Below are 14,974 nucleotides of genomic sequence, written 5' to 3' on the forward strand. Positions count from 1 at the left end.
CCATAAATTGTGCATCCTTGTATTCTCCAAGTGTATCCACTGCTTTCAAGAAAACTAGACCATTCAAGGAAGACACCATGAATTTGATGATTGGGTGTCGTGCTAGATCTGTCCATCCATCAGAAACAATGCTAACCCCAGATGTTGGCCATAATTCTTTAATAGGCTCAAGCATTTTTTGCACCTCTTTTTTTGCCTTCGTCAACAATGTGGTTCTAAACTTCTCTGAACCAGGAGGCACATACAATGATGGAGACCTGTGAGTTAGAGCTCGACACATCTCAATAAATAGAAGTGAGTGTGCAACATTAAATGATATGAAGTTTTGATAGAAAAATAAGGCAATGGTGAGATCAAGCTCTTCCCGTTTCTCTTTTTGAAAAATCTTTTCCATTGGACCAAGTGAAATTGCTCTTCTTTTTGCTGCTTGTCCCCCAATTGAACTCTCAAATGGAAATTTGGTGGTGCCTTTCCTCAAAAATGGAAGGGGGTCTTCATTCTTGGTTTTTCTTGATTTTGCAGCCACATTTGCCATACCAATAGTGAACTCCTTTTCCATTTCTTTCCTTTTTTGCAAAGGAACAGCTTTACAAGCTCCAATTCCACAACCTAGTAAAGCCAACAAATGGCCTTTCACACAGTAATATGTGCTTTTGAAAGAAATGTCGCAAAAGTTGCATCTCCATTGCACATTGCCTCCTCCCTTCCCCTTGGTGCTTGTCTCATCCTCTCTTGTGACATATTTCCACAAGGGATATTTCTCAATGCTGTCTTTAGGTCCTCCTCTTCCCTCAACATTACTTGAAGCAGACTTTGATGATATTGGGGGAGGAGGGGCATCTCCAATGGATACATTTTTCCCCTTCCTTTGCCCCCTAACTGCTGCCCTTGATTAAGCCATGAATACTGTAAAAAAAATAAACAAAACATGCACAAATTTGTAAAAAAAAAATCATATACAAACTGCTGTAATAGAAAAGCAAAAAAATAGAAATGAAATGCACTTACCTGGTGCGTGAATCTCCTTGCCGAATGCTCCATACCCTTAGCTCCTTGCCCACAGCTCAATGTATGCAACACTGAAAGAGAGAAATGATAAATCACTGATAGAACAGCGCATTTTTATGCCCGCGGGTTTCCCTTTTATGGGATTCGAATCCCAAAATCGTGACACGTTGTGTTCTAACGTGACACATGCGGGATTCGATCGTGTCATGTTAGGACATGACATGTCACGTTCTAGGATTCGAATCACCACCGAGTTGTGTCCAATTCGTGGGATTCGGACACGTAGCCCATTTCCAGCGAATCCGATTTCATAGATTAATGGGTATTAATTGAGGAATTAGACTTTTGCTCTGGAGAAAAGTGATATCATGGAGTCAAATTAATCTTAGCCATAGATCATGATTAGATCTTGGCAATTGAACCTTCAGCAAGAGATTATAAAAGCAAGTCAACAGGATGGAGATAGCCACAGTTGTGGAGGATGGGAGCAAAGCAGTGCGAATAAACTAGTGCGTAGTTTTCAGCAAGGGTAGAGTTTGAGCCAATGAAGCATCAGTGAGAGGGTTTCAGCAAAAGGCAGAGAGAAGATTTCCAGGGGGGATTTCCACATAGATTTCCAGAGTCAGAGAGAAGATCGAATTCATCTGCAGGAAGGCTATACTTGATGGTGTGAATTCTCCAGAGTGCAGATCTGACCAACAGATTGTTCACCAGCGGTCGGGAATCAGTTCCAAAAGGCAGAGCAAGTTTTCCTAGTGCGAGTGTGGGATCACCAAAGGAGCGCAGGATCAGCAGTAGCTCAAAATCCAGTTAGCCAGTGAGCATTTCCAGCAGTCAAAGTTTTTTTGTGTAAATTACTGGACGAGGCCGAATTGAATTTTGCAAGGGAAACAGTGAGCTTCCAGGTCAATCTGTCAATTGGAGTGGTAGAGAAAATTTTCCAGAGCTTTGCCAATGTTTGGCAAGCAGATCATAGTACTCCCTAATTTTGTTGAAGAATAATAAATAAGCCCTCATCTGTTGCACCGGTTTTCCATGAGGGGTTTTTCAGGGGACGTTTAGTCCAAAAATAACAGAATCATGTTTTATGTGTGTGTGCTTCTATTTCTCAGTTCCAGTTTATTTCTGCAGTATTTTATTTGCGAAGGTTGCAGTAGTGAGCTATTCGTTATTTTCCATTAAAATTAATTAACAGAAACAAATAAACTGAATCAGTTAAAAGAATAGCTTTCAGTTTATTGCAATCATGGATTTTTACAAGCAAAGTAATGAAAGATCCAAATTTGTATCCAACATGTCTTAACTTTCTTTCATTTAATTATTGCACTTATTCATTCGTTTTACATTTACTTTTGCTTATTTTCTTCACATCTCCTTTACATTTTAATGTATATTTGGCCACATAACTGAACTCCATACTCAGAAGTGCTGAATCCCAACATATTTCCACAGCTTTAAACACTGGTAATCTTGTTATCAGTGGACATATGAGAAAATGACTACACTCCATCTTCAAGAAGCTAAGTCCTATAATGTGTCTTTAACTTACTCTTCCTCTAAGATCAATCATGCTTTTCTAAAACATGGGAACAATGTTATGAAATTATGAATATAATCAGAGGAAGATTCACACAGATGCTGCATGCTAAGTGAAATTGAAGTATATTAATACATCCCAGTCAACCTCCCTCATATCTCCTTTGTATTTCATGATTCTATGTCATATGGCAATTACGTGCATGGAATTAAAAATTTAGTTGAATCGTTTACAATAATGGACCAATATCAGCTAATCTGTTTTGACACAGCAAACATAATTTACACATATTTATGCTCCCTCTCCAAATACATTTGCTGATAATTTAATCAAACTTTTACTTGATTTATAGGTAAAAGAAAACCATTAAGGCCCCTACTGAAATGTTACTTTTTCAAGGTTATTTTAAATACTCACTGAAAGGACAAGTACTAACCCGTTGAAGGTTCATCTAAAATGATTAGAGGAGGATCTCCAATCATTGCTATGGCCACTGATAACTTGCGTTTATTGCCACCACTTAGAGAACAGGAAGGTTTGTTTGCTTGTGGCCATAAATCAAATTCTGCGAGCTTTCCTTCCACAACCTGATTAAGAAAATATGCAGTACATTCATGAGAAATGAAAACATAGGATGCTTACAATAAATGAAAACACACACTCTAAAACATGATAACATACTTGATCTAATATTTCCTTTGAAACTCCCTTGATCCGTGCATAGAGCTCGAGATGTTCTCGAACAGTAAGTAACTCTAGAAGGGCATCAAACTGAGGACAATAACCTACCTGCAAATTCAATACAATAAAAGGATAATTACTTATTTGAATCATTATAATAACAATTATACATATTGCACAAAATCCCAGTTATAATAATTTCTGTCAATACATGCTGATGTGCTGCCTTTGGATGTGCAAGAATATCCTTGCCAAAAATGTATGCAGTCCCTCCCGTAGGATGCTCTTCGCCTGTCACATAAGATAACACAAGATAAGATTAATTTATTAATGTCCAACAAATGACCATAAAAAGTTCAATGGAACTGCTAAGCACATCTATGTCAATGTGAAGTGGATATGCAAGGACAACTACTATAAAATTAAGACAAAAGCGGATATCATCTAAAACCTAAGGTCCAAATCCTAAGCATATAAAACTGCAAGGTCAATACATGAATCATCTCTCTGACGAGAATACACAACCCTCTGGCCAAGAAGAGAAATGCCATGCATGAGAAAAACTGGGCAGCACATCCTGGTGCTACTGCTGTCACCTGTAGAAGAGGGGGAGGAGGGTAGAATGTCTCCCACCAAAGCTGCAATCTCAATTGTATTCATGAGCGAAACAACTGAAGATTGTAACAACAGAGGTGCACATGAATAATGACCTTTCTCTCTGACTAATGCATGTCAAGATAGTCCATTAGAAGATAAATATTTGGCAGGTGGCAGGCTTTGGAAGAGAATGAAGCAGGTGAGACAGTAAATATGAAACAGCTGAATCTGCACTTATAGAAGTATGGTGGAGACCAATCAATGTTGAAAGGACTGACTATTACAAAGGAGAAAATAACAATTACAATGGAGGAATTCACCTGGTAATTCTTGTTGGTAGTTTGTTCTCAACAGAGAAAAACACTAGAGGATTTAAGTGCTGCTCCTCAAACATTTGGAAGCTAAAGCATCCCATATAATAGGTAATATTAGGAAAAAAAAATGCATAGCCATGTGCTTTCAATGCAATGATGCATCCCTATAAGAATGAACCACTGAAAATAAATGATAGTATTGTCTTACTGTCACACCTTGAGAAGCATACTACCAACAAAAATTACCAGTTGAATTCTTCCATTGCAATAGCTATTTTCTCCTTTCCTGTTTTTATTACACCTTACTATAAGATTTCGATGGGATGTGAGAATTCCATTGGGTTAGAAAGTGCAGCCATCGCAAATTTCAAATATATCAAGACATCTCAGACTAAACATGATGACCAACCTCTTTGTTAATGAAAATCCCTCAAACATATCTATCATTAAATAAGGCAGCTTACCACATAGCATTGACAGTGTTGTACTCTTTCCAGCACCTTTTGTGCCGAGAAATCCAAAACACTCTCCTTCTTGAACTGCAAAGCTCAAGGAATCAACTGCAACCTTCTCTGGCTGATTTCCACTTGATGGATATATCTGATAAGAATCAGTAAGGATAGTCAGAATCTGGATAAACTACTCAAAGGCTAAAACTGATCATTTAATCAGAGTAATCATGGAGTTAAAGAATCTTGCAGAGACCTTTCTGAGATTCTGTAGGTAAATTATGCTGTCTTTCGCTGCACCAGATAGAACTCTCACCCTCTCTGCTGTTACATCTTCATCCTCATCCTCAAAATTTGAAGCATGTGATTCAACAGAAGAAACAATGAAAGGCTCCGTAAGACCCTTTGGCCATAGTAAATAGCGCTTGTTACCCACCAGCCATGTACACCAAGATCTTATTGAAGCCCAACAGATAGATGGACCAGGCAGGAGGTCAAACCCAAGAACAAATATGAAATATATAACACTCTGTTTCCAGAATAACAACAGATTAGAAATCTTTCTCATAACCATTTCGACACGATCTTTCTATCAGAAAATATGTCATTTATACTTGCCAATGCACTATTTTATTCTATCATTAAGAAATAATAAGCAGAAAAGAGGGTTGGTGTAAGAGAGAATAACATTGGAAAAAGAGTTCCATGATTGACAACTAAAAGGATTTTGAGATGATGCATCTAAGGGGCTAGTTGTTACAGGCACACCCAACCAGATTATTGAACTCACCCCAAGGGGGATCACTAAAAAAATACTCTAGTTTCTGATGCAAGGAATACCTCATAGGAGTGTACACCTTTTCTATTACAGCGTGTAGGAATTTCAATTTCTATAAAGGATTGAACTCAGAAGGCTGTACCTTTTTCTGTTCGATGGGAAAGTGGTATCATGTATGTTAAATAAAAATTATATCCCAGTCTACTCTCTCCTTACTCCCCCAACGGACTTGAAAAATGAAGAAAAATACATGGGGCCTACAATCTAAGATGCAATTCAACTACTGGGACACAACACAAGAATATTGCAGTAGTAAAGTAGAAGCTGATAGTTCACAAAAATAGCGCTTCAAAAGAGGAAATTGGAAAAGAAACCCCAAAAGGAGGCAACAGTATGACATCGACAACTTCAACTTAGAGGAAGAAACTGAAATTCAAGACAACTTGAAACTAAACCAAAGCGGGGATAAAGGGGGGATATTTTTTGGAATCGAAGCATTGCAAGCATCATTTTCCAAAAATCTAGGAAGCAGATCAACACGGAAGCATCAATTATATATACATTTTTTTTATATTTTATTGCATTTATATTGAATAAAAAACATCCAAAATACCAAATTAGCTGTAGGAGATATGAAAACATGCATATTTGTACATAAATCAAGATAAATATGGCATCCATTGTACATCAATGATTAATTATTCAAGCATGAACCATCTAGAATCTAGATTCCTCTCTCTTGTCTAGCCTTTGCCTCTACGTTTGATTCTCTAGGGATATTAGTCAACGTTGCCCAATTTTGATGAAACAGCGTAATCCAAGCCTTATAATATGGTAGAGAAAGATTAACATGCCTGAACAATGATTTTGACTTGAGTGAAGGGTACTTTTTTGCTAAGGCCATGACAAAGGAGTTCAACAATCAACACCACCAACACTAGGGTACATATAGGGCTTGGTGCTCCTGATTAAATGCCAACCACATACCCTCATACATGATATAATTTAATGAAATGCCACAATCCCATTGATCCTAAAATCCTAAAAAACTATTAAGTCTGTTGAATTTTGAACGGGATATGAAAATCTATTTTCTCCATATGAAGTGTGATGAGGTTGGAACCGCTCTCAAACATCTTGAGTCATTTCATGGTAATGTTGAAAATTTAAGTAAAAGGATGAAAATGAAAGATAAAGGAGAATGTCACATTTACATTAAGAATTTAACATTACCATTGGGTAGCATCTAACCTCATCCTCTATTTTCCCTAACTCACCCTCAACTCACCTAAACCCCCCCCTAAACCTGAGTTAAAAGCATAGAAAGTAATGAAAAACTGGCCCCTACGCGGAACTCTCTGCCTTCTCTAGGATCCGCTCTTGATCCTTTTTGGATCCATGCTTTAACCTCCATGGATCCACTGCCAATCCTTACCAGATCCGTGGATCAGGAATCCAAAACCGCAAATCAAGCCTACACGGTTCCGAATTTCCAAGAATTGCCTCAAAACTTCGGAATCGCAGATCCATACAAGACACTGTCCTGGCCTCATATCCTTGGGGGGAAAGAATCCTGCAACGTTGAACTAAACATTCCATCAAGATAAAAACAAGATTTGGCCCAAATAAAACCCAGGTGACAAATGCAAAACAGGTACATGGGAGGAATGGACGAAAGAACTGGAAAAGGATACTTGCAAGATGTTCAAAAAGGGAAAGGTCGAGACCAAGCAACATTTCCTACTACATTCTGAAGCATATAACCACGTTAGGAAAGAAGAAAAATTAGAGAACGGTTGGGAGTCAAAATTCCTAAAGAGAGCCTCAACAAAATGATGGTCATATAAGGGAAATGACCAAGAGAGCCTCAAGGATGATGCATCATGGACACTAAAGACAAGTTACTAAAACCCAATCTAGTTCAGATAGAAAACCTACCAATGGAGAGAAGGTCAAATCTGGTTGACTACTCCAAAAATATTTGTACCATACCATAGATCTCGCCTCCCAAAAAAATTTCCTCTTCTTTTGTATAATGAAATATGACATTGGATGTAAACTTTCCTATGCAATGGACTAGTTGGCCTTGTAGATATTCTAATAGAAGTTAAGGCATATCATATTTAATTCCACAAATATAAAAGCCAATTGACAAACATTAAGATGCAATACAGGTACACGGGAAGAACCAAAGGAAAATCAGGAAAACAATACTTTAGTGTTGGAAATATTGTTTTCATCGATGTAAAAGACAAGGGGGAACTACATATGTCCAAGATAAATATAGGAAAATGTAATATTCCAAATTGAAATTTACAGCAAATAACAGAGGCAAGTACAAGGAAACAACAACAATAAACAAATTCCAAACATGCACATCGAAATACACAAGAAACTGAGCCAAACAACTGAGCCATTTTATTAATACACAAATCTGAGTACATAAACGACAAGGAATAATAGAACCTGGACCTGCTATGAAAGCTAGGCAAACCCCAGGTGAGATATCACTAATCCAACTGCTGCAAATGGGTCCCACAAAATTTGTGCACTACCCAGAAATTCTGCTAACTACTGCTAGAAGGAAACTGAAATCCTTACCTCAACAACGCCTAGATCTCTAAAATTGCAGCAACAGACTTCTCTCTTATAACCCGGAAATACCCAGAAAAGGTTTGGCCTAACTCCAAGCCAAAATTGAACCACAATGTGATTCAAACTACCCATCTAACCAGCAATATGCCCTACTATAAGAATGTACAATTTTGGCCTAAATATTGCCCAGAAAATTCTATAAAATTAGCTATAGGCTCCCCACACTCAAACCAAAAAAACCAGGAAATCGGGTTTATTCCAACTCACCCAGAATGCCCAAAATAGGTGTGAACTTCCCAACTACACAGTTTTGTGCCCAACCAGAAATAAACTGCTAAGAAGTGATAAAACTTTCTTGCAAATAGCTGAGAAATTTGTGCACAATATCCTCTGGCAAATAACTATCACTCCCAACTGAAATCACCAGACAAATGCCAACACCAAACACCAACAAAAACTATGTTCTTCAATCCCTGCCAAGAACTATAAGAGAAAATTCGGCCTAGCTAAAAGATACAAAAACAACTCTGAAAAATGGTGCCAAACTCCTTCTCTAATCAATAGAAAATCCACTGAAAAATCTCAGAACCTCCAATAGACAGATGATGCCCCAAATAAGCTTCGAGGTTTGTCTTCTGTGCCCAGAAATAATGAATTTTTGAGAGAATACTCTGCAATAAACTCCAATGGACGTCCTAAAATAAACTCCCCCAAAGCCTCACTAGGGAGACACTTGAAGTTCTTCGAAATGAGGGAGAGTTTCGCTTGAAACTCTTGAGCTAAACAGCATTTCTTCTCTTGTGTAGAACAGCGTCCAAGAGAGAATTCGATCTTCAAAAAATAATGAGCAAAAGATACAATGTGGAGCTGAAATGTGCTATTTATAGATGTTGGTCCCTTTTTTCCCTTGGTGGTCCCCTCTCTCCACAAGTTTGAACTCCCCTTCTTTTCTCTTTCCTTCTCCTAGTGTGAATTTCCTAAGGGGATCAAATTTCCCTCTTTGGTCGTCCCCATAGTTCACTCAACAAAAATTATTTCCTTTTCCTCTAATGTTTATTTCTCTTTTTTCTCCAAAAAATAAGTGGGGTCTCCATAACCCACTTTTCCTAAGTTTTATATGCCAAAATATTCCCTAATGCCAAAATTGCAAAAATGACGATTTTACTTGGCGAAATTATTTATTGGGGACATGACAGTCCTCCCCGCCAAAAATTGATTACCCTCAAGCAATGCCTAAACAAGCACCCTCTCAAAAAGTTGGCAGAAATGTCTTCTGCAATCGATCCAGGGGTCCCGAATATACCACTGAGTCATCCCTATCCCCATTACTATCCTATCATAAAGGAATTCGCTAACACTAGGTTTCCGAGCCATCCTAACCAATGTGAAGCACCCCTTGCTCCACTCACTATCCAACCTGGTACAGGCACCCGAAGCCATCTCCAGACCATCAATGAGTAGAGCATCATGATAATATAAAGTCCTGACCGACTCCCCATGCGATTGCTCTACTAAGTCACCCATCTCATGCACTCCAAGGGTGGACTCTTGAAGATACAATCCAACCTCTATAAAGATGAAGTCTTGCCTGCATGAGCTCCCCCCAATCTCCTCCTATTGATCATCCCGCCATGTTGGTGAAGTTCCCCATGCCAACAACAAACCACTAAAACCTAATGGAAGATCTTAATGATCTTCCCCTATAAGAACCAACTCATCCCTAAGGGTAGTTAAACTACCGAATCTTGTGATTCTAAGATCCCATGCCCATTGCAATGTGAGACTGCCCTGCTCACACCGCAACACCCCGGCCATGATTGACTGTCCAACACGCTCATACCAGAGCCTCCTCTCTTGTAACACTTGGCCACAATATTTGTCATGATCGAAGTTATGCCCAACCTGCAAGGGCAACGCAGAAATGCCAAAGTCTACCACTCCATGGCTAGCCTCGATCCTGAGCAGCAACCTGCCTCGCCATATGATGGAGACTGCTACGATCCCTCGTGTGTCAGTTGGAGTATGAACTGAATCGCGTGCTATCGTGGGCATACTCACCACAAAGTGGAAGGACACATTAGTCAACTAGATCCCTGGATCCCATAGCCACATTGGAAGTTCACAACTCCCACTCCTCACTAGCTACCACTGTGAACCCTGCTATCTGCGAGGACCCATCTATGCCTCGTCTTTGACTCCTGTATGTAATCAGATGACCACCAGTCATCAAGAATCAATCATGTACATGCCAAACTACTTTGTTCCTACCAAACCACATAATGAACTCTGGACACTACCTGGAGTCTGGACACTCTCCTGTAGTCAAAGTCTACCATCCATTGTACCTTGTGCTCATATATCGCCTCAGTCTGTCTTGCTAAAAGTACATCATGTAGCTCCCTCACGATCGTCTCCCTAAGTGTGAGCTCAAGGGAAGAACATATGATACCTCTGCAACAAACCACGCAATCCTTGAGCCTGTATTCGTCAACTCGTACCCTAACCAAAAGCCATTGTCGAGAAGTCTCTCTCTAGATACACTTGTCGCATCTGAATGTCTCAAGTGAGCCTCTCGCGTCCTGCATACTGAGAGCATCAAGGGGAAACAACCAAACTCTGTGACTGTGAACAATACTGGAGAGTGATAAGTGTATAGGTTCCCAAGGGTAGGATCAAGAACCCATATGGATACTCAAAGGTAATCCTATAGATTTCACTCTCTCTGCCTCAGATTTGCAGATGACAAAATCGAAGACCTGTCTCCATCAAACTTGATGTTGTTAGATGCTCATTCATCCGCTCATCGACTCTAGATAGGCCAAACCCAATGATATGCCTAATGTCACTATCAAGAATCCCCCTCAGAGGCAACGCTCCAAGATCTCGCTGCACAGCACCACACGCTGCTACACACAACCATTTGTCCCTGTACACTCCTGCGCACCATTGTGCCTTGCAGCATACCGTTGTATACCACCAAACGCCACCGCCCGTTGTTGTGTCACCTTGTATCATCTAGTGTCCCGTATGTACCGATCCATCTCTCACTCCATCTACAAACCCAATGAAGTGAGAGTCGCTCCTACTCCACGATGGAAACTCATGCACCACAGCACACCACCATACACCTTTGTGGTCCTCTACAGGCCACTTCTCATCGTTGCATACCCCTATACATCACTAGATGCTAGGGTCAAAAAACGGGTCTGTATGCATTAGGTCACATCCCTCTGCATAACATTGGACTCTACGACATATCTCTGTGCATCCTTGGGTACCACTGCTTATTGTCGTACCATCATGTATCATATGGTATCCCACATGTGCCAAAGTGTCTGCCACTCTACCAGTGAACCCACCATGACGCGCATCATATCTCCTCATTTGTCTTGGTATACCTAAGCAGCCTAACTCCACACCTACTAGAGGAGATATCGCTGCTATGTTGATCCTCGATGGCTCTTGCACCCAATACATCAATGGGAGAGCGTCGTCTCCATACAATGCCCTATATGGTGGCCTAACCATGCCACCTCCTCTGACAAGCTCTTGCTAGAATATGTTAATCATCTTGCGACCCCATGCACAACCAACATGCCCAAACAACCCACAGAGTTTGCTCTCAAATTAACTGGCCAATAGTGTCCACTAGAACTCCCCTAGAGAATGTGTGCGCTCAATTATTGCGTCAACTATACCACCAATGTTGTAGGCATCATGCATCTCCAGTATATGATAGGAATCCCCACCTCAATCTCAATGCCAACCTAGGCCTCCAACATCCCCAATGTTTGAAAGCTCCCACCGAGCTTCACTCTGGATTACGATCATCTCCATAGGTCTGGGCCACTCCACCATGTACCAACTCAGAATCTCTGGCCATCCAACCTCGAAGGAAGGGTTGAATGCACGTATACCCATACATGCAACAACCCCAACACGTGAGTGCCACGCCATGTGCAACTCATGTCACCTCATCTCACTGTCCTAGTCAACACATGAGATCTGCTAGGTAACTCTGTCTCTCTCCCTCCAATGTTCTAAGGTAACCCAACAGTGTTGCAAGTCCCATCTATCTATGCCTGAAGAGGGTTGCTTTGATGTTCCAATGTGTACTCCTCTAGTTGTACCATTAGGGAATCCAGTTGTTCCCCAACACAAACCACTTTCATGCCATTCAGCACCTCACTCTATTGCAGAATGGTCTCTCGGACTATCGTGACTTCTCTTTCAATGCCAAAAGGTTGGCGTGGAGCATATGAAATTGATATGGGCTGCTAACATCTGTAAACTTGGGCATAGCTCTGGGTACCTCTGGGTCCCCCAGCACCTCATCAACAGTGGATGTGCCTTTCGGCACCTCATCAATGGTGGGTATCCTTGTGTCTCCTGCCACCTCATCAACCAATCGCCCTACAAGTGTATGCTCATCTGTCTCCACCAATGTGTCAATCGGGGCTATCAAAGGAATCTCCAACAAGGGTGACTCCAACATCACATTGGGTGTATTTGCGTGCTCCTCATAATCATGTGCGCCCTCAACCCCATGCTCAACCTCCTCTACAGGCTCCTGATATCTAAAGTCAGGTCTCAACCAGCAGAAGCGTTGCTTGGTCTCACCCTCTAATTGTCTATGTCCTATCCACTCCTTTTGAGGAGGTATGGTGCCCTGCATGTTCTGTATTCATATCGCCGCCAGTCGTTGCATCATCTCTAGAATCTCCTGATCCTGCCTCAACCTTCGCTAGTTCTGCCTCACCAACTCGTCCATGATCCCTTTTCGCATCATTGGCATGTCCATAAATTCACCAATCAGCAGAAGCGCCACTTGGTCTCACCGTCTCACTGTCTATGTCCTGTCCACTCCTTTTGAGGAGGTATGGTGCCCTGCATGTTCTGTATTCATATGACCGCCAGTTGTTGCATCATCTCTAGAATCTCCTGGTCCTACCTCAACCTTCGCTAGTTCTACCTCACCAACTCGTCCATGATCCCTTTTCGCATCATTGGCATGTCCATAAATTCACCAATCACTGAGCATGTACCTCTAACACCTCCATGACATCTAGCTTCCCCACAGCTGGCCAAGATCATGCTCTGATACCACTATAATGTCCCAAATTGAAATTTACAGCAACTAACAGAGACAAGTACAAGCAAGCGGCAATAGTAAACAAATTCCAAACATGCACATCAAAATACACAAGAAACTGAGCCAAACAGCTGATCCATTTTATTAATACAAAAATATGAGTACATACATGGCAAGGAATGATACAAATTGGGCCTGTTATGCAAGCTAGGCAAACCCCAGGTGAGTCCAACTATTGGAAATAGCATCTACAAAATCTGGGCACTGCCCAAAAATTCTGCTAACTGTCACTGGAAGGAAACTGAAATTCTGACCTCAATAATGCACGGATCGATTTGAATTTGTAGCCACGGACTTCTCTCTTATAACCTGGTAATACCCAGAAAAGGTTTGCCCTAACTCCAAGTCAAAATCGACCCCACAATATGATACAAACTTCCCAGCTAATTAGAAATACGCCTTGCTATAAGAATGTACAGTTTTTCTCGTATATTGCTCGAAAAATTCTATAAAATTAGTTACAGGCTCCTCACACCCAAACCAACAAAACCTAGAAATCATTTGGGCTTATTCCAACTCATCAAGAATGCCCAAAATAGGTGTGAATTTCCCAACTACATAGTTTTGCACCCAACCAGAAAGAAACTGCTGAGAAATGATAAAACTTTCCTAAAAATGGCTGAGAAATTTGTGCACAATATCCTCTGGCAAATAGCTATCACTCCTGACTGAAATCCCCCGACAAATGCCAGCACCAAACACCAACAAAACTTTGTTCTCAAACCCCTACACTGGCTCTATAAGAGAAAATTCAGCCCAGCTAAAAGATACAGGAACAACTCTGAAAAATGGTGCCAAACTCCTCCTCTAATCAATAGAAAATCTCATGTAAATTCTCGGAACCTGCAATAGACAGAGGATGCTCCAAATAAGCTTCGGGGTTTGTCTTTTGCACCCATAAATAATGAATTTCTGAGAGAATACTCTGCAATAAACTCCAATGGAAGAAGTCCTAAAATAGACTCCCCCAGAGCCTCACTAGAGAGACACTCGAAGTTCTTCGAAATGAGAGAGAGTTTTGCTTGAAATTCTTGAGCTAAACGTTGCTTCTCTTATGTTGAACAGCCTCCAAGAGAGAATTCAATCTTCATAAAATAATGAGAAAAAGATACAATGTGGAGCCCAAATGTGCTATTTATAGATGTTGGTCCCTTTTTTCCCTTGGTGATCCCTTCTCTCCACAAGTTCGAACTCCCCTTCTTTTCTTTTTCCTTCTCCTAGTGTGAATTTCTCAAGGGCGTCAAACTTCGCTCTTTGGTGGTCCCCATATTTCACTTAACAAAAATTATTTCCTTTTCCTCTAATGTTTATTTCTCTTTTCTCTCCAAAAATTAAGTGGGGCATCCATAACCCACTTTTCCTAAGTTCTATATGTCAAAATATTCCCTAACGCCAAAATTACAAAAATGAGGAGTTTACTTGGCAAAACTATTTATTGGGGACATGACAGAAAATGAAGATTGTTGGAAATATTGTTTTTGGACTTTTCATGCCCAATTTAGTAGCCTATCTTTGAAGGAATTTTTAGTCTAATTTAATAGCTCAAATTGTAGCATAGGATATATGGTTGGAAAGTTTAATCTGAGACCTTTCCAATGGTATATGGCACTCATAACTCCATATGAATGAGGAGATATGAAAGATTCTATCAAGATGATCCATTCAAAGTACAAGCAAGCCAACCCAAGTAGTTTTACAAGTCAACCCCATAAGTGAATGTACAACACTATAAATAAAGCATGTGTGAGTTCATTTGTATACAATTCAAGCAATAAGAGATATAAGATTGCAAGAGGATCTAAGGAATAATTTTTGTGGTGATTCTTGGAGTCTAAAGGTTGAAGCAAAAATGTGATTTATGGG

At 40.3% G+C, this 14,974-nt stretch overlaps 1 protein-coding gene across 9 annotated transcripts in view; it reads right to left on the reverse strand.

Annotated features, from left to right (window-relative positions):
• The window catches only part of ABCA1 (ATP-binding cassette A1), a 380,643-nt gene that overhangs the window by 103,019 nt on the left and 262,650 nt on the right, over positions 1 to 14,974 (reverse strand). For all 9 annotated transcript variants that reach the window (XM_089432768.1, XM_089432767.1, XM_089432762.1 and 6 more), the window contains 5 exons: positions 4,843 to 5,115; positions 4,602 to 4,737; positions 3,438 to 3,517; positions 3,227 to 3,334; positions 2,982 to 3,132 (listed from right to left, as the gene is read on the reverse strand). In XM_089432768.1, the coding sequence (XP_089288894.1) occupies positions 2,982 to 3,132; positions 3,227 to 3,334; positions 3,438 to 3,517; positions 4,602 to 4,737; positions 4,843 to 5,115 (748 nt within the window). The remainder of the gene's footprint in view (positions 1 to 2,981; positions 3,133 to 3,226; positions 3,335 to 3,437; positions 3,518 to 4,601; positions 4,738 to 4,842; positions 5,116 to 14,974) is intronic.

Source organism: Pinus tabuliformis, chromosome 5_1 (assembly GCF_031772625.1).
Source record: "Pinus tabuliformis cultivar Carrire ecotype Pingquan chromosome 5_1, CPIR1, whole genome shotgun sequence".
In the NCBI taxonomy this organism is placed as follows: Eukaryota; Viridiplantae; Streptophyta; class Pinopsida; order Pinales; family Pinaceae; genus Pinus; species Pinus tabuliformis.